At 37.6% G+C, this 19,551-nt stretch overlaps 3 protein-coding genes across 17 annotated transcripts; 2 read left to right on the top strand and 1 right to left on the bottom strand.

Annotated features, from left to right (window-relative positions):
• Window positions 1-665: 665 nt before the first annotated feature.
• On the top strand, window positions 666-7,216 carry LOC103928656 (receptor-like protein EIX2). 15 transcript variants are annotated; one of them, XM_048566086.1, is made up of 7 exons: window positions 666-3,716; window positions 3,824-4,744; window positions 5,381-5,478; window positions 5,588-5,631; window positions 5,747-5,828; window positions 5,927-6,083; window positions 6,883-7,216. In XM_048566086.1, exon 1 carries the CDS (start codon window positions 807-809, stop codon window positions 3,702-3,704), a length of 2,898 nt encoding a protein of 965 aa, XP_048422043.1. In that variant the 5' UTR covers window positions 666-806; the 3' UTR covers window positions 3,705-3,716; window positions 3,824-4,744; window positions 5,381-5,478; window positions 5,588-5,631; window positions 5,747-5,828; window positions 5,927-6,083; window positions 6,883-7,216. The 15 variants fall into 15 exon arrangements, with proteins under 15 accessions (XP_048422043.1, XP_048422042.1, XP_048422050.1 ...); XM_048566085.1 differs by having other exon boundaries at window positions 3,824-4,748; XM_048566093.1 differs by lacking the exon at window positions 5,381-5,478 and having other exon boundaries at window positions 5,752-5,828.
• Window positions 7,217-9,237: 2,021 nt separating this feature from the next.
• LOC103957416 (ascorbate transporter, chloroplastic) lies at window positions 9,238-15,584 on the top strand. The gene is made up of 11 exons (XM_009369567.3): window positions 9,238-10,274; window positions 11,292-11,884; window positions 12,202-12,309; window positions 12,605-12,760; window positions 13,180-13,395; window positions 13,977-14,192; window positions 14,406-14,543; window positions 14,642-14,743; window positions 14,809-14,874; window positions 15,084-15,168; window positions 15,271-15,584. The coding sequence occupies exons 1-11, from the start codon at window positions 10,220-10,222 to the stop codon at window positions 15,366-15,368; spliced, it is 1,833 nt and encodes a 610-aa protein (XP_009367842.1). The 5' UTR covers window positions 9,238-10,219; the 3' UTR covers window positions 15,369-15,584.
• A 1,013-nt stretch (window positions 15,585-16,597) lies between these two features.
• LOC103957382 (cytochrome P450 86A8) lies at window positions 16,598-19,097 on the bottom strand. The gene is given in 3 exon segments (XM_048565979.1): window positions 16,598-17,097; window positions 17,099-17,815; window positions 17,817-19,097. Coding segments are annotated over 3 exon segments (1,659 nt in total). The 5' UTR covers window positions 18,447-19,097; the 3' UTR covers window positions 16,598-16,785.
• Window positions 19,098-19,551: the final 454 nt, after the last annotated feature.

Genomic DNA, 19,551 nt, shown 5'->3' with positions numbered 1-19,551 from the left:
TCGGAAACCAAAGGTTGAGAAAAGGAAAGCAACTGGAAACTGAAGGAGATTTGGAGAGATGCAATTGAAGAGAGGCAAACATGTTCCAGTTTTTTGTTTTTTTTAATTATATTTTGGTGGCAAGTCATGCATCATTGCTGCGAGATGTGATGGGGTAAGGTTTTTTAATTATTTTTTGGTGGCAAGCCATGCATCATTGCTGCGAGATGTGATGGGGTAAGGTTTTTTAATTATTTTTTGGTGGCAAACCATGCATCATTGCTGCAAGATGTGATGGGGTAAGGTTTTTTAATTTTTTTTTGATGGAAAGGCATGTACCATTGCTGTCAGTGTGGATTAGGTAAGAATAAAATGCTGGAATCGAAGAGAGAGCCGGATGGTTACACAAAAAGTAAAATAGAAGAGGGAGTCAGAATGGAAAAAAAAGATACTCAGGATGATCAACACGTGGCCAAAGAGTGAAAGAATCCCGAAGAAAAGAAGGATAACAATAGGGGTCTCTCCAACCCACGAAGCAAGGGAGAGAAACGGAAGAAAGCAAAGAAGCCAGGGGCAGATCCGTCCGAACACTATTGCTGAACAGTGCCAGAAACCAACTGGGTTTTAGTAAATATAATTTGCTTCAACTAATTGTGTATATATATATATTCGATGCAAGCTTGTTTGTGAAGTACTCAGACATCCATATACACTTGCACCTTCATTGTGCTCCCATCTTTTTCGATATTACATTCCATTAACAAACCCCAAATAGTTGTGCTGCTTCTCGATTATTCAATCGCCTTTACGTTGATTTGAATATTAAGATGCACTTTTATGCTTTGATTGCGGTGCTAATTTCGTTACAACATTTCACCCCTTCTCTATCCCTTGGATTCGATAATAAAGTTTCTTCAGGAGTAGCACTTGGCCACGGTGATGCTTCTGGTGTGGCGGTGAGGTGCATAGAGAGGGAAAGGGAAGCACTCCTTGCTTTCAAACAAGGCCTCGTGGATCAATACAACCAACTCACTTCTTGGGGATCTCCTGATTGTTGCACATGGGAAGGAGTTTTCTGCAGCAACCAAACCAAAGGTGATCATGTTATCAAACTTGATCTTCTACTATATGATTTGCAAGGTAAGACGATAAGCCCTAAACTGATTGAGTTGCAGCATTTGAAATATTTGAGCCTCTATGGAATTGACTTCAATGGGAGCCAAATTCCAGATTTCATTGGTTCCCTATCCAATTTAAGATACCTCGATCTCTCTGACGCTTCTTTTGGTGGTCGAATTCCAAGTCAGCTTGGAAACCTTTCACACTTGCTACAACTCAATCTTGCCTACAACCACTTTGCTACTAATGTTGTGCAAAATCTCAATTCTTGGCTCCCTCGTCTTTCTTCATTAACCCATTTGGATTTGAGTTACAACAATCTCAATAACACTTATGACTGGCTCGAAGCAATTAATAAGCTCCCTAAGCTAAGGGACTTTTCATTAAGGGATTGTTCTCTTCATTCTCCTCCAATGCCTTCCACTCTCTTTACCATAAATTCTTCTAAATATCTTGCTCATGCTGATTTCAGTTTGAACCGTCTCACATCTTCTTCGATATTCGTATGGTTGTCAACCTATAGTACAAGCCTTGTTTATCTTGACCTCATTGGCAACAATTTAACTGGTCCAATTCCTGGTGTTGTTGGAAACATGACCTCGCTTTCCTATCTTGATCTCTCTTTTAACCAAATTGAAGGATGGAATCAGCATTCTTTTGCTAGGTTATGCAGTTTGCAATCGTTGATCCTCAGGAACAACAGACTGAGTGGACAATTTTCCCAGTTGGTTCAAATATTAATGTCTGCATGCGCTCAAAACTCATTAAAGTTTCTGGACCTCTCTTACAATCACCTTGTCGGGCCATTTCGTAATCTTATAAAGTTTTTGTCGTTGAAAGATTTAGATCTCTCTGGCAATCAAATAAGTGGAATAATTCCTGAAACTATTGGGAAAATGTCTAAGCTCGAGAGTATCGACCTTAGTATGAATCATTTGGAAGGGGTGATTTCCGAAAGCCATTTCTCACGACTTGCCAGATTGAAATATTTGGATTTGTCCTTTAACTCTCTAGTTTTAAACTTCCATTCGGATTGGATTCCTCCTTTCCAATTGGATTATATAATACTAGGTTCTTGCAAGGTAGGTCCAAATTTTCCACAATGGCTTCAAACTCAGAACTTTTATTCTAGACTTGATATTTCAAATGCTGGAATTTTCGATATCCTTCCAAGTTGGTTTTGGCGAGGAATGTCTCCTAATTTGGCCTTCATGAATCTCTCACACAATCAAATTGGAGGAACAATACTTGCAAATTTGACATTGGAGTTTGCATATTCCCCTCAATTACATTTGAGTTCCAACAAATTGGAAGGTCCAATCCCCTCATTTCTATCACAAGCGTCATTCCTCGATCTCTCAAATAATAATTTTTCCGGGCCGATTACTTGGTTGCGTGCACCGACCGCAACAAGTTTAACCTTTCTTAATCTCTCAAGTAACAATCTCTATGGACAACTTCCAGATTTCTTGACATATTTGGACAATCTGGTCATGCTCGATTTGAGTTACAATGCGCTTTCTGGGAAAATTCCTGCCACAATAGGCTCCTTATTTCGGATGGAAACGCTGAAGTTAAGAAGCAACAGGTTTTTGGGAGAATTGCCTTCATCCTTGAAGAACTGCACAGGTTTAAGAGTTATTGATCTTGGAAATAATACATTATCAGGACCTATACCAAAATGGTTAGGAGTTAGTTTTCAGGATTTGATTATCCTAATGCTTTCATCTAATCATTTCAATGGAAGCATGCCATCACAGTTATGTCGTCTATCACGCATTCAGATTTTGGATTTCTCTATGAACAACATCTCGGGAGGTATACCCAAGTGCCTCAATAATTTGACTACTCTAGCTCAGAAAGGAAATCCAAATATGAAGATCACACATTATTACGAGGCGCCCGAGATTTCAGATGAGTATGAGGATGATGCGGCCTTCATATGGAAGGGAAGCATGCAAGTATACAGAAACACTTTGGGGCTTATGAAGAGAATTGATTTCTCAAGCAACAGATTAATCGGGGAGATACCAAAAGAAATCAGTCATTTAGTTGGATTGGTTTCTTTAAACCTATCGAGAAAACGATTAACAGGTCACATAACTCCAGACATTGGAAAGTTGCAGTCATTGGATGCCCTTGATTTGTCAAGAAACCAGTTAGATGGAAGAATTCCGACAAGCCTTTCTCGAATAGATCGCCTTGGTGTCTTGGACTTGTCATACAACAACTTGTTTGGCGAAATTCCCATTGGAACTCAGCTCCAAAGCTTTGATCCCTCTACTTATGCTGGAAACCCTCAGTTGTGTGGACCTCCACTTCAAAAGCCGTGTATTCCAGAAAAAACAGATCATCCAGATCAGAACATTGGGATGAGAAAAGAAGAAGAGAAGGATGAGCTTATAAGCAAGGGATTTTACATATGTGCGGGGCTTGGATTTTTTGCTGGATTTTGGGGAGTTTGTGGCAGTTTGATATTCATCAGGTCATGGAGATACGCGTACATCAACTTCTTAAATGTTTTAGATGACTGGTTTTATGTGAGGATTGCCTTGATCAGGCAACGGTGGATGCTCAAACCATCTCAAACGACAAGCGCGCGGTAATTTTACTACGAGGTACGTACCGATCTTCATCTCACAGATACACGTACACACGCACATATATGAGTAGTAATTTTGTTATCAAACTTAATTACCGCCGCTTGTTTACTTTTATCTCTTAGGTAGCTCCTGATATCTTCTGATCGAGGAAATTACCAACTGCTTCCCGTCATCAGTCAAAGTTGCCATGCATGCATCATTTGTGCGCTAATATTCTGTAGGGGTGCCTTTTGGAGTATGGAGCTAGGCCTTTATTATTGTTTGTATTGTATTTGTATTTGTATTTGTATTTGTATTTGTATTTGTATTGTGTTGTATTGTATTGTTTGTATTAAAAAAAAATGAGAGAGACTATTGTACTAAGAAAAAAAGGAAAGATTATTGAAGTTTGATTTGTACTAGCCGCCTTTTTAGTGCCTCCTTTATGTCTTCTTTAATTACTCATCATATGTTCACTCACTTAACTAAATAACTAACATTAACCGTTTTAGTGTCTCCTTTATGTACATCTTCTCTAACTACCTGACATGTGTTTACCCACTTAACTAAATAACTAACATTCTATATATACTAAAAGCCGGTGAAAAAGAACTGTTCATTAACAGTTCCCTACCGGTTTCGTCCCTCATTTTCTTCATGGTTCTTCGGTTTTGGTGGGATTGTGCAGTAAATTATCCATTTTGCCCTTCATGATACGTGCTGCGCGTGCGTGGATATCAGCTTATCTAGGAAAGATGCTGAAGCATCTTTCATTTCTCTCTTTCCTCTTCTTTTCTTCTCTCTGCTTTTCCGTCTCTCTTTTCATTTCTCTCTTTCCTCTTCTTTTCTTCTCTCTGCTTTTCTTCTGTCTGCTTTTCCGTCTCTCTTTTCATTTCTCTCTTTCCTCTTCTTTTCTTCTCTCTGCTTTTCCGTCCCTCTTTGTGTTTGTCTGTGTTTCTGTGTGTCTCGCTGTTTTCATCGCGATCCGATCGTTTAGAAGGGTGGTTGGACTGTTTTTTTTCCGCTGTTTTCCGCGGAGGAATCGCAACGGTTTGGCTGCTTTGGTAGGTAAGAAAAATTTTCAATTGGTTGTTGTAAAATTCGATTCTTGCTAAGTGTTCTCTTTATTTTTTTTGCTGATTTGCATGTGGATCTTTTGTCTGATTTCGTTTTTGGCTGCCGCAAACCTATATCTTCCAATTTTAGGGGTTTGTTGTGGGAGTTTGCAAACGCTTTCTGGATCAGGAATATAACTTATCTTTAAGCGTTTGTTTTTAATAATTTTTGCGTTTTAACTAAAATTGAAAGATTGTCGAGGAATGGATATGGCTACGGTTATATTATTTATCTTTAACCTTTTTATAATATTTTTTGTGTTTTAATTAAAATTTAAAAATTGTTGAGGAAGGGATATGGCTGCTGTTTAAGGTTTAGACTAATTAATTTTATTGTTGTTCAGGTTTTTTTTTTGGCAAATTTTTGGGTTTGGTTGTTCTGATTATCTGTGGTTTGATTTTTGTCCGGAATTTAAAAGAAGAAAAATGGCCATGATTAACTTTGGGTTTTCTTTGTCTGTTCTGCATTTTAAAGTTTGAATTATGGATTTTTTTTGTATGTCAATCCTTAAATGATCTCTGTATGGATTTTTTTGGTGTTTCGGCATATGCCCTTATTGGAATTTTGTGATTTGAGAATTGTAGAAGTTAGTAACAATTCAAAACCCGTTAAATGGGATGAGAATTAGAGTGATTTGAAATCGGCGAGCAAGGAATTGCAGGTGGTAGTGATACTGATAATGGTGAGGATAGTATGATGATAACACAAATTCGCTATTTTGCACATAGTTGTGAAGATTGCTGTCTTTTTTGTTCTTCATTTTGATTTTTCATTTTTGTATTTTTGAACAGGTGGTGTTTTGGTTTTTCATTCCTTCTCATCACTTCTACAAGAGGTTAGTTTTCTTTTCTTCATTTAAAGAGTGTTTAAAGAAAAGTTGTATGTAATTGATTTTCTGCTATAATATTTTAAAATTCCTTATTTATATATATATAACATGGATTGCTCAGGTTAGGTAGCAGAGGATGGAGGTGAGGAATCCAATTTGGAAAGATGTGCTGAGAGGTTTACAAAACACCTTTGAAGCTGTGGGTGAGGATTGTTCTGTTTAAAAGTAGGAATTTTTTAATTTTTCGTGGAATCGATGTTTTGTTATGACAATTTATAATGGATTGCTTGGACAAGTACAGGGTGTTTGGGATTGAAAAGTTGGGAGAGGCCACAGATGGTTTCAGAGAGAGTAGCTTGATTAAAGGGTCTGTGTATAAAGGTTTCATTAATGGAGATTTCTATGCCATCAAGAAGATGAAGTGGAACGCGTGTGAGGAGCTCAAGATCTTATAAAAGGTATTTTCACCTTCTTCTTCTTTTTTTTTCCCTGTGTGTTTGTTTTTTAACTTTTGGGTATTTGGTAAAGCTTTCATCTTTTGCGTAGTACACCATTTGCAGACTTAATTTTGGCTATTTGATAATTTCCTTTCCAAAATTCTGATTATGTTTATAGTTCTGTCAGTCATTACATTCTTTATAAGTACACCAAATTCACATTGTATTTCAATAAATTTTAAATGCTTTGTCTACACTCTTCCAAAATTCTGAATCGTGAATCTCTAACACTCTTCCTTATCTCTAATACTCTTCCTTTTTTTCATTTTCTGTTAATTGAGCTCCCAATTGATCCTTTTTTGTGATTTTTGTTTTCTGGGTATATTATTGTGGTGCTAACTATATTATTATGGCGCTTAAATTTAGTGTAGTGTTTGAGATAAAACTAGCGATAGCTTATTATCATTGTTTCCTCGGATGCAGTCATGAATTAGTTTAGCTTATGAGTCATCAATTTTCAATTTTTAATTATAAAGTGTTACAGCTAATTAACATACTTCAAATTGCAAAACAATTAAAAAAATAAAGTAGCCTTTACTTTCCCCAAAATAAGGTAGAGGCATCATTATATGCACCGAAAGGCTCTAGCCTTTCTATTTGTTTTTTTTTTTTTGTCGCCTTTTTCTATTTGGACGAAAGTAGATGGCCACTTGGCCACTAATTGGTTAAAGCATTATTGTATTGTTTCTCTATCTATTTATAGTATAGATAAAAATGGATATTATGGTGTGGTTACAAAATTTGTATTTCGTTTGTATAGATTAAATAGAAGACGAAGGTCCAACTCCACTTGACCAATTGGTGGCATATAAAAAGGTTGTCAAAATTAAAGTGCATTTGGGTAGAATATGGAAACCAAAGTATCCAGGCATGGACGATAAACATACAAGCTTACATTGTACATTGGTTGGTGAAAAGGTAATTGATTATTTTTTAGTAAAATTAGTTTACAAACATTTGATCTTCTGTGTTAAGGATGAGTTATTTGTTTTATTGCATATGACAAGGCATTTGACAATGTTTTTTCTGTGAGTTACAGCTCTGTAAAAATTTTGCTCCATTTTCTTCTTAATGTTTATCTTAGTCTTTGGTTATTTATATGTTAAAAGTATAATCTATAGTTATGTTTTCGTTCCCGCAACAACGTGCGGGTAAAATTTACTAGTTGGTAACTAAATTAGAGTCAACGAATCAAATCAAATTAACGTACTAAATCTAAGTCGACAAATCAAATCTGCTATCCCCAACTATGTGTCTCCTTCATGTGTTTTCTTGATACTTTTTCAACACGTGTCCTCCAACTTAACTAAGACTTAACACTGTTAAATTTTTTAATTATCTGTTTCAAAAATTAACTGAACATATAACAAACTTATTTCAATACATGAAAATTAAACATATTTTTTAACCTATTACTGAAGTTCGATTCGTACTTAATTGTATTTTAACTTATTTCGAAACTGAACCCATGACTTTTTTTACATGAAAATTTAAGAACTTGTACATTTCAATAGTGGCCAACGCACATTTTATTGTAGGATCGATTGTAATAAAAATGCACTAGCTGCAATTAATTTTTATCCATTTTACTGTTACATTGAGTTACGTGACTACTCTGACTCGCTTTTGAGAAAAAAAAATATTTATATCCTGTAATTTTAAACTACTTGTAAACTCTATTTTCGTGTACATAATCAAATTATTCAAAGTTGCATAAATCTCTTCTTTTCTCCTTGGTTTTTCAAGAGCATGAAAGACTCATCTCTTTTCAACTAACTAGATCTTTTATTCGGGGGTATTGCATTAATAAGACAGGTAAAGCTAACCAAATTTTTAAGGGTAAAGTACAAAAAACTATCTCAACTATTATGATCACGACAGTTTCATACCTCATTTTTAAAATTGACAATATCATACCGTATCTTACAATTTGTGACAATGTCATACTTCCGTCAATTTTTCTGTTAAGTGCTGACGTGGCTTGATTCGAAACCTACTGTCTATTAAAAAATTATTAAAAACTAAAAACAATTATTTAATATTTTTAAATATTAAAATAATAATAAAAAGTAGAGTAAAAAAAAAAAAAACCTTCATTTCGTCCCTCCCCTCCCCCCTCCTCCCTCCTCCCTCCTCCCTCCTCCCTCCTCCCTCCTCCCTCCTCTCCCCATCTTCATCTTCTTCCCCCACCTGCAAATCCCAACAAAAAAAAAAAAATCCAATTTGTCTTCTCCCACACCGACACTCAGTTTCCCCCACACCCACACCCACACTCTTCTCCCTCCTGCAACCCAAAAAAAAAACCCCAGACCCTGTCGGCGGGAAGATAGGTGCGCAGAGAAGGTGGAGGATGGGTGCAGAAGAGGATGTGGAGAATGGATGAGAGTGTTAGATTTGGGGTTTGATGGGTTTTCAAAATTTTTTTTTTTCCTTCCTTCTTCTTCTTCCTCCTCCGCAGAGGAGTTATTGGTTTTCAAATTTTTTTTTTTCTTCCTCCTTTTTTTCCTCTTCTTCTTCTTCTTCCTTCTTCTCCTTCTTCTTCCGCAGGGGGGTGTTGATGGGTTTTCAAATTTTTTTTTTTCTTCCTCTTCTTCTTCTTCCTCCTTCTCCTTCTCCCTTCTTCTTCTTCCGCGCTGACCGCCCGGGGGGGGGGGGGGGATTTTTTTTTTTCCCTCTTCTTCTTCTTCTTCCTCCTCCTCCTCCTTCTCCTTCTTGTTCTTCCGCAGGGGGGGTTGTTGGGTTTTCAAAATTTTTTTTTTTTTTTTTTTGGGTTTGTAGGTGGGGGGAAGAAAATGAAGATGGGGAGAAGAGAGGGAGGAGGGGGAGGGAGGGACGAACTGATGGTTTTTTTTTTTATAATTATTTTACTTTTTATTATTATTTTAATATTTAAATAATATTAAATAATTTTTTTTAGTTTTTAATAATATTTTAATGATTTTTAATAGAAAGTGGACTCCGAATCAAGTCACGTCAGCATTTAACTGAAACGTAAACGGCCACATCAGCATTTAACTGAAAAGTAAACGGCCAAGTAACGGAAGGTATAACATTGGACCAAATTCTAAAAATGAAGTATGACATTGTCAATTTTAAAAGATGAGGTATGAAAATGTCGTGACATCAATAGTTGAGGTAGTTTTTTGTACTTTACCCAATTTTTAAATTAAGTTCGTAAACCAAACGATCTGTTACCAATAAAAAATAAACACGTTAATTAACACTTAAGCAGCAAGAGGCTATTTACCACAGTGGTGGAAATGTGTTGAGTCCTTACATAATGATGTTGATTCAAACTCTTTTGGTAGCTAATTTAACAAAACTATTGTTGGACCAAAAGAAAATTAACACTAAAATAGTAATCAAATCATTAGCGTCCACGCATTTGATATACAAAATTTGATCTATTTGACATTAGGCCTAATAAAACTGACGTTTACCATCCCCTCTTTCAACGTATTCCTTAGGGTACGTATACGAATATTCCACGTCGGCTAAATTACTAGGCCAGAAAATTTAAACAAAAATAAACACAACAAATAAATAACGAAAGTATAAATTATGCATAATCGTGAGTGGCCATTGCTCCGTTGTTCTTGAGGACCCAGATTTTTTAACCCCATTCTCAAAAATACCCATACTCGTTCCCTCTAATTATCCTTTCACCCATCTAAATCCACTGGATATCCAACTTGCATGGAGGGGTATTTGGATAACTTTGTCCTCTTCCCTTCACGAGAATGATGCGACACGTGTCAGCCTGTCGACCGATCTTCCTTCGAGTACAACGCCCACCCAATTTTCCCGCTTGTTTAAATAATAAAAAATAAAAATAAAAATCAGAAAAAATCTTGCATAAAATGTTTGTATGAGAAAAAAGCCTCTGGTTATCCTCTCGAGCGTTGGGAGAGAGTGAAAACGACGGAGAAGCAACGAGGCACACAGAGAGAGCTCCAAAACGGCGTCGCATCGATTCGTCCCGCACAGTCACTGCCTCTAAGCTTTCTGGTTGTTCGACTCTCTGGGTTCTGAAATGGAGTAAGAATTTTGTTCGATCCACTGAGATTATAGCTTCTTTTTTGTTGGAGATAAATTCAATGGCGATCGGAGGTTTGATATCGAACCGGAATTTCGGTTCTTTTATCGGTTCAGGTATAGTAGCTTGGCTTTTCTAACTTGTTCTATATATATATATTTTTTTCAGTATTTTTATTTTTGGTTGCATTTTGTGAATTCTTGCTTGTTTGCAGTGGAATTATTGCATGCATGCGGTTGAATTTGATTGTTTTATTTTTTGAATTTTCCAATTTTGTGAGGTGAACTACTTAATCTAGTTGCATGTTGCTTCTTCCGCCTTACATTCTATGTGGATAATTTGGATATGTTGATAGATTTTCAGTAGCAAATTATTGATTTTTGTGATGAATTTTGATGGGAATGTAGTAATTTAATTGAGGATAATACTTGTGTTCCCCCAATGGGGGAATGCACATAACCCACTTCTTTCGAATAACCTATATTCACCATATGAATTTTATAATCAGAACCGTTTAACTTCTTAAGCTTTATTTGAAGATCATCCCTATAGACAATCATTCGAATCGAAGAACATCTAGTCATCCAAATATATTGATAACTAAACAATCTCCGATTTGAATAAATTTTTTATAGGGATGATCTTCAAATGAAGATAAAGAATTTGAATGGTTATGATTATGATAATTATATGCAAAAGGTGGGAAATGCATTCCCCATGAGGGAACGCAAGTATTATTCTTTAATTGAATTCTACTATTGAATTCAACAATTCAATACAATTTGCGGTTTTCGGTGCATGTAAATTTTTCCGCCAATAAATTTAGATGGGTTTCTTGTTTTCACACAGACATGGATATGTACATTTATGTGTGCATGTATGTATGAATATGTGCACGTAAGCACTAAGCAAGAACTACCTTTTTCACTCAACCACTGAGCAAATTTGGGAATAATTTTGTCTTGCTAAGTTCATTAAGGACTTGCTTAATTTGGCTCAACAAAATTTGGACAAATTATATACCAGGAGACTACAAATAGATAATGAGACAATTTAGGATTGCTGATACTGTTGAAATTTTGATGTTTCAGAGGCGGTTACATTGTTACTTTATGACTCTTTGATATTGGCAGGAAAGGTACGTCAAACAAACCACGCCATTGTGCATCAGAAGGGAGAGCGTCTGTATTATCAGGGGAAAACAGTTTACCCAACTTTATGTACTCCCAGGGCTAGTGGTTCTATATCTGGATATTCGTACAGCCCTTATCAGCGTGCAATTGATTCTTCAGATACAAACGTTCTGAAGGCAACAGGTAGGGTGCGTGATGAAGGCAATAACCCTTATCTAATGTCTTTGCAATCTGGTATAAGGTCTCAGAGCACCATTACTAAACAAATACTTAGAGGAAGATGTAAAAGCTATCTTTCTTCGAATCACTCTTTTAGAAGTTGTATCCAATCAAGAAAGCTGGATAAGCTTGATTACGGGAAATATCATAAGTATGAACATGCTAAGGTTAACAGGACCTGTGCTTATTACAAGTCGGAGGAGAATGACATTACAGAATCAGAGGTGGACTCACTCACATCAATAGAGGGGTCAGGTGAAGCTGTTTTGGCAGCCAGAAATGTTCGTAAAGTACCTTCTTGGTGGGAGATTCCCAAGCGCTGGGTGATTGTACTCCTTTGTTTTACAGCATTCCTATTGTGCAACATGGATCGTGTGAGTATTTTTCTGTTTTGCATCATTGTGCATATATGTTGTTTGTAAGGTTCAAGATATATAGACACACTTATATATACATACATATATAGCCTCTTTCCTGACAACAGATACTCTTGTATAATTAGTTACAAGATGTCTCAAGCTACCAAGGCAATTCTCTTCAAGATAAAAGTATTTCCTATATCATAGTAACCTTGATGTTACATCATCGTTAAACATAAGCATTGCACAACTCGAAAATATGTTTTTAATGTATTGGGTTTTTAATGTGATACTTCTCAATCAGCTAACAGTGTAAAATTTTTATATTGTAGGTCAACATGAGCATTGCAATACTTCCCATGTCACAGGAATTCAACTGGAATAGTGCAACAGTTGGCTTGATTCAGTCCTCCTTTTTCTGGGGTTACCTGCTTACTCAGGTTTGACTAAGTATACTAATGTATGTGCATTACTCAAAAATAAACTAACTTTAATCTCCTAAGCACACCTTCATTCTTAATCTCCTAAGCACATTAGTGGGCATCTAATCATGGTTGTGTCCTTTTATGGTCTAGAGGATACTGTTTTATTAAGAACAGCATATATTTGTTGTTCAAGATACATATATGATATATGCTATCTCTTTTTCCCATACAGATGCGCTTAGAAGCTACGATTTCTACTCTCAGTTCTCCTGTAAGATCGTATTAATTTTATGATTGCTCTTGTATATAGATTCTTGGAGGCATTTTGGCAGATAAAATTGGTGGAAAGCGTGTATTGGGTTTTGGAGTGATCTGGTGGTCAGTAGCGACAATTTTGACACCTATTGCAGCAAAAATCAGCCTCCCTTTTTTGCTTATCATGCGTGCTTTCATGGGGATTGGTGAGGTTCGTCTTTCTAGTGCTTTGCTTTGGATCTCTAATCCTATTTTACCCCGATTCTGCATTGTATTAGTTGGCGCTTGACACTTACTTTTCCTTTAGAAATTGGCTTTGAACAAATCATTCAGCTTAAGAAACAAAACAGGAGTAAAATAAATAACCTAAAATGATTACCCCTTAAAACTTGTAAAAGAATGAGGGACTTTTATTTGTATGACAAGTTAATTTGGACACCAATTGTCCCATTTCACTTTTGTAGTTTAGCACGCAGAAGTTTTCTTTCAGGTTTTATGTATAATTATTTAAATTTTTTCTCATTTGATATTTAATTGTATCTCAGCTTCCTTTCTGAAATAGGATTTTTCTCTTGGTAATTCAAGTAAGGGTTATCATTGCTGAACAGATATTCCTTGTTCGTTTCACAGGGTGTCGCTATGCCTGCTATGAATAATATACTCTCTAAGTGGATTCCAGTGTCTGAGAGAAGCAGAGCACTTTCACTAGTATATACTGGCATGTACCTTGGTTCTGTCACTGGGTTGGCCGTTTCTCCGATTCTAATCCAGAAGTTCAAATGGCCGTCTGTGTTTTACTCATTTGGCTCTCTTGGTAGTATCTGGTTGGCATTATGGCTGAATAAAGTATGTTCTTGCTTCCTTCAACATTTGAAATACTTGAATTACCTTGTCTACTCTTGATTTAAGATAGACTATTTCAAAAGAAAAATAAATATTATCCTATCTCCGGACCGTTAATATGTTCTTGTTTGAGCTGTGCAATATCCAGTAATGCTTTCATTTAGAAAGGAAAGTTTGATGTGATATGCAATTGTAGTGTTTAATGTATTCTTTGACTCACAATGGTATTTGACGAAAATTTGTTGGATAGACTTGCTTTGATTTCTTGGGGCGACAACTTTTTTCCTTTCATTTTCGGGATTGTGTGAATGAACTGTCGTACTGAATCTTCATTTTTAAAAGTGTAAGTGTACAGAATTATTGTTATTAAGGTCACTTGTCTTTTGAAATATGAAATGATTTACACTAACTGTTTCTCATGCCCATTCGTCGTACTTAACTGGTGATCTTCTCCTTATACCATGAAAATATACTCGGAATTAGACATGACATGTATGAAATATACGAATGAACTGATTTGAGCTGCATTTTGATGTTGATCCATTAAAGTTAACTCCAGACCATCTTTATTGTTGTATCGTTAGGCATATAGCACACCAAAAGAAGATCCAGAGCTTAGCGCAGAGGAAAAAGAACTTATCATGGGTGGAACTGGAAACACATCTAAGGAGCCTGTTAAGGTCATTCCTTGGAAGCTAATATTATCAAAAACACCTGTTTGGGCTCTTATAGTCTGCCACTTTTGCCACAATTGGGGAACCTTTATTCTATTGACATGGATGCCTACATACTACAATCAGGTACGGAATTGATTCCTCCAAAATTGAGCATACGGGCACTCACATGTATAGGAAAAGATAATAGATCCATGCAATCTTTCAATGCAGAAAATAAAGTAATGTCTCACACAAAACCTAACCGCATGCAAATCAACAATTTTGACCCAGAAGCAGATTAAATTTCAATCCTATCAATAAATTGTTGAGTCACTAAATTCCTTTTACATACTACAGGTTCTGAAATTCAACCTCACTGAATCCGGGCTCCTCTGTGTCTTGCCATGGTTGACGATGGCTGTTTTTGCAAATATAGGAGGCTGGATTGCAGATACACTTGTCACCAAAGGTTTTTCTGTAACGACAGTTCGCAAGGTAAGGACTAAACTTCTTGAAGTATTAAAAGTGGTTCAGGTGCCGGCTCCCCTGTTTTGCGTTTCTTAAGATATCCACAAATCCGTTCTTCATTGCAGATCATGCAATCAATTGGGTTTCTGGGACCAGCCTTTTCCCTTACACTGCTGAGCCGTGTCAAGACACCCGCAATGGCAGTACTATGCATGGCATGCAGTCAGGTAAAAACTAGTTGGTAAGTATTACTCCTAGGATTATCTGTTCACGCGTTCTTTCTTATTGACAGGGATCTGATGCATTCTCACAATCCGGTCTCTACTCCAACCACCAAGACATTGGACCTCGCTATGCTGTGAGTTGCTATCTTATAAAGTTATAAAATCTATGGCTACTTGACGCATTTTCTCTACCTTGGAATTTTGTGTGAACAACTTTTTGTGATCAATTTTTGATCTATTAAATTAACAATGTTCTTTGTGCTTTCAATCCCATACCAAAGATTTAAACAAGTAATCAAATTGTCTGAATCCTGTACAATCAAACTTATAAATACAATTACAGGGAGTATTGCTGGGACTCTCAAACACAGCAGGAGTTCTTGCTGGTGTTTTCGGTACAGCTGCAACAGGGTACATACTCCAACGAGGTACAATCAAATGCTTCCCTCAACCTCTTTTCTGAATACGCTTTTTCCGCTCAAGTTCCAGTTTCCAGTTTTGTATTGAGCACTTGAACTTCTATTCTGCAGGTTCTTGGGATGATGTATTCAAGGTCTCTGTTGTATTGTACATCATTGGCACATTAATCTGGAACTTGTTTTCAACTGGAGAGAAAATCCTCGACTAGAGAAATGCAAGAACAGGAGGAACGGAACTATGACAAGATGGAAGAAACGCGTCACAAGGGAAAATCCGGCTAAGCGAACTAGGTTTTTAAATACCGCCATCGTTGTTTTTGTAACAACCTCTGAGGCACCTTCTGGGTGGGCTTGAGACCCCCGTGAACCTTATTCTTTTGCCCATACAATGGTAATAGTATGTCATCCACCTGAGTTCTTTCTTACTGAACTTCTCCGCAGTTCGATTCACAGGCAACAGCAATGCTGCTCACATCACCGAATAAATCGCTGATCGGAATTTTGTTTAGCCGTTAATTTCTTTTCTAATTATAGTTCACAGATTAATCGGAAGAAGAAAGAACAAGAAACATATGTAGGCCTTTTTTTATGGAGCTGGTAGACATTCTGTTATGCAATGTAAGGAGGGCCAGGCATTTCCATCCGTCAGCTACATTCAAGTTGATGGAATATAAGAACCAGTTACATTGGATTATAGATAAGAATAGACCCCACCCTTATAACTTGCATAGAATTTTTTATGAATAATGCTTGGCTGCTCAAAAGAATGATTAGGAATTCTTACACAAAATTATCCGTTGCTGATCTAGAGAACTTTATGCTTATATCATATTTGTTTATATTATAAATCATTTTATATCGTCTTTGCAAAAAACTCAATTAAATTAAGGTCATTTAGTCATTAAACTATATAAAGACAGATAAACGGAATTGGTAAAAGTATTACAAATCGTCTATGTATTTGCAACAATAGATGGACTAAACAACTTTAGTTTTAATTTATTGTTTGTAGAAATTATCTTTATGGAGTGATTTATAATATAAAAGGTTCTGATCATAAGTATAAACCTCTGTAATTCGAACATAAAGAGTTTTGAGTATGAGTTCTTACTCATCCTTAAGTAGCCAAGCATTGTTCAGTTTTTATTCACCTTATCCCTCTTTTTAATTGCCATAATTACCATAAGCTCAAGGCTTAGTGCTTGTAACTCAAGCGGTTAGAATAAATAACATTTACCTAAACGGTTGATTATACATAATAATGCATGTATCAAAAATTTGCCATAAGATCAAATGGTTAATCAAATAAATTTTTTCTTAACTAAGTGACTCTGAGCTACTCTAACTTACTGGATTTAAAGCGAGTAGATTATCCTGACTAATTAGTCTTACTCACATCTTCATAGATCATATATAATTCAAGAAGCAGAAAATCAAATTGAGTAAAAGATAATAATTTGATAAAAGCAATTTATAAAATCTGAACAAACAAGATCGACATAAAGAATATTGAATGGAAATAAAAATTTGCAAAGCTTTTTGCTTACAAGGGAAAGCTAGATGCTCCCGTTCATTTCTCATAGGTTCCACCACTCCAAAAATGCACCACCCAAAAAATTAAACTTCTTAAGCCACCCCAACCACCGCTCCACCACCGTCGCCGTTACATTCAACGGCCACACACTCTTGCTCTTCCCCTTGCAATTGTCCCTCCGTCGTCATCTCCTTTTTAATGCTTGATAAAATTGCCCCCAGCTCCCTTTTGTGCACATTCACCATGAGTCCATACTTCATGAACAACGTTAACGACATCTTTTGCTCCACCTTGTGGCCCGGCACCACTGTGAGACGGTGACGGAGCAAAACCGACGCGGTTACTGACTTCATTTGCAAGTAAGCCAAGTCCTTCCCTAGACATATTCTTGGACCGGCGTTGAACTGCCACAAATTTATTTGAGTCATGCATTATGAACTTCTTACCATCGGGAGATAGCCACCTCTCCGGGCGAAACTCTAGACAATCGTCTCCCCACGTCGATTTCATCCGCCCTGTTGCGTATATGGAGTATGTCACCGATGATCCGGCGGGGACAAATGTGCCATCCGGCAAAACGTCGTCGCACACCACATGCTTCGAGTCCTCGGGTACGGAAGGGTACAACCTAAGGCTCTCGGACAATGCTGCCTTGAGGTATATCAATCGGTCAATTTCCTCAAATTCCAATGGCTCCTCCAACCAACTTGCCACATCATCGCCACGTGTCTCGATCAGAACAGTGCAAATTTCGTGCAGGATTTTCTCTTCAATTATTGGGTTAAGAGTGATCAACCAAAAAAACCAGCTCAGCGCGGCGGATGACGTGTCGCGTCCAGCTAGGATGAAATTGAGCGCCACGTGTTGGAGAAAAGTGTCCGAGTAGTTCTCTTTTTTCTTCATGAACCTTGACAACATATCATCGTGTGGGTTCCCATCTTTTTGCTGACTCAGCAACTCGAGCTTACGGGATGCAATCACATCGGATAAATACTCCTCAATATGCACAAGGCTTCGGCTCAATGTGACTTCCATTCCAAGCCCAAGCCATTTTTTCACCTTCCACAACACCTCTGGCAGGATAAACCTCTGCAGTGAGGCTTCGGTGGCTCGGTCGAAGGCCTGTGGCAAAGCCATTGTCAGGAAAACCCGGGGCGCAAGTCTCCGGGTCCTTCCCAAAAGCCAAACCGCATATGTTATCGAAAGTGAGCCGAAGTAACAGGTCTTGGAGATCAACCGGCTCAGCTCGAAGCTCAGCCGACTTGAGAATCGGGCAGAACCTGAGCTTGATGGCTCGGCTGACCCACCGAGCCATGGCTTGGCGCAGCGTCCTGGTGGTGAATTCAAGTGCGGCCGTCTTCCTCTGAAACAGCCACGTGTCGCCATCCGAGTTGAAGATGCCCTCACCCAACAGCTCGTGAAACACTGATTGCCAGGTGGGGCCCTTGGGGTAGTTGTCGAACCGGGTCTTGAGTATGTGCTCCAGATTCTTCGGGTCGCACGTGACGGTCACGAGGCCTTGCTTTTTGGCGAGGAAGGGGATGGCGCAGATGCAGGTTTGGTACGTGCCGCCGCAGGCGCGAAGGTTGTCGTAGATCCAGTCGTGCAACCGGTCCGAGTTTTCGATGAGCCCCGGGAGACTACCCAGTAACGCCCAGACACGTGGACCCTTCAGCGACCGTGAGATGAAGGTTAACCAAATGAGGTAAGCCGTGATCGCTGTCAAAACCAGCAACGCCGTCGCAATCTCCATATTTTACTTGTTTGCCACGTAAACCAAACCCAAAAAAACAGCAATGCAAAAACCGCACTCAATCACTGAACGATCAAAAACCTGTTTTCCTCCAAAATATATTCCCGAGAGAATGTTTCTTTTCCGGGAAAGTTGCTTTCTTGGTATGAATTATTGTGAAGAAGTGGAAGAAGCTACTGTAAAACGTACCTTAGAGCAAAACCCAGGTAGGGATTTTGATGGATATGAAATGTTTGAGGGATTTGATTGAGAAAAGGAGGGGACTTCGAGGTTTGATGGATCTAATTAAAAAATGGGTAGAGAGGAATAATAACATTGATTGATGAAGATTATAATAAGGTGGTGATTTGGTGAGGAAGTAGAGAAGAAGTAGAGAGAGAGAGGAAGCAGAAGATATGGAGGTGGAGGTGGAGGTGTGTTGTACAAAATTGAGAGTTATAGAGAGAGATTTATAGGTAAGCAATTTATTGAGGACAGACTGGTCCTTGACATTGCTCACTGTATTTTATCTCACTAAAAATTAAGCTACACAGCACAGCAAAAGCGCCATAAATGTTTTCAGAGGTCGTTGAACTTTTTTAGAGCTAGCTAGCTCAAAACCTCTCTTTCCCTCTCTAGAAAACCAGTGGCTCTAGCAAATTAAGATGCAATTCTCTCTCTCTCTCTCTCTCTCTCTCTCTCCCTCATGCACACACAAGGAAGCACACACACTTCCACACCTAATTTTACTGGAAATGGAAGATGAGATTTAATTCAAGAGCATTGAATGAAGAGGAAAATTTAATGGGATTAGTTGAGGAACTATATAACATAAGAGGGGAGAGACCAAGAACAAAAACAAACAATGGTAATTATATTGCAAAGAAAAAAAAGTCACCGTCACCCAAAGACAATCGTTCATCTTTCATACCACTCACTATTACATTTTCATTGCATAAAAATTGTCAAAAGAAAAAGAAACAAAATTTGAACCAAATACAAAGAAGCACACTGATCGTGTCTGTCGATTATACTAAGTCACCAATGGTGTTTTAAATGGGTCAATAGTGGGTTGAAAATGAGTCACCCTAACTCAGCGGATTCTTGCGTACACTATAACTAGGAA

The sequence above is a fragment of a genome, unplaced genomic scaffold (genome assembly GCF_019419815.1).
Source record: "Pyrus x bretschneideri cultivar Hongxiangsu unplaced genomic scaffold, Pyrus_bretschneideri_v1 Contig40, whole genome shotgun sequence".
NCBI classification, from domain to species: domain Eukaryota; kingdom Viridiplantae; phylum Streptophyta; class Magnoliopsida; order Rosales; family Rosaceae; genus Pyrus; species Pyrus x bretschneideri.
Note: the sequence above shows the minus strand (reverse complement) of the source record. Positions and strands in the feature narration are given on the sequence as shown.

What these genes read in the sequence shown, in the direction of transcription:
- LOC103928656 (XM_048566093.1), top strand. Translation starts at nt 807, where the DNA reads ATGCACTTTTATGCTTTGATTGCGGTGCTAATTTCGTTACAACATTTC.
- LOC103957416 (XM_009369567.3), top strand. Translation starts at nt 10,220, where the DNA reads ATGGCGATCGGAGGTTTGATATCGAACCGGAATTTCGGTTCTTTTATC. An exon ending in TGGCATTATGGCTGAATAAA is followed by an intron (nt 13,396 to 13,976) that starts GTATGTTCTTGC and finishes TTGTATCGTTAG; the next exon opens with GCATATAGCACACCAAAAGA. An exon ending in AGGGTACATACTCCAACGAG is followed by an intron (nt 15,169 to 15,270) that starts GTACAATCAAAT and finishes TCTATTCTGCAG; the next exon opens with GTTCTTGGGATGATGTATTC.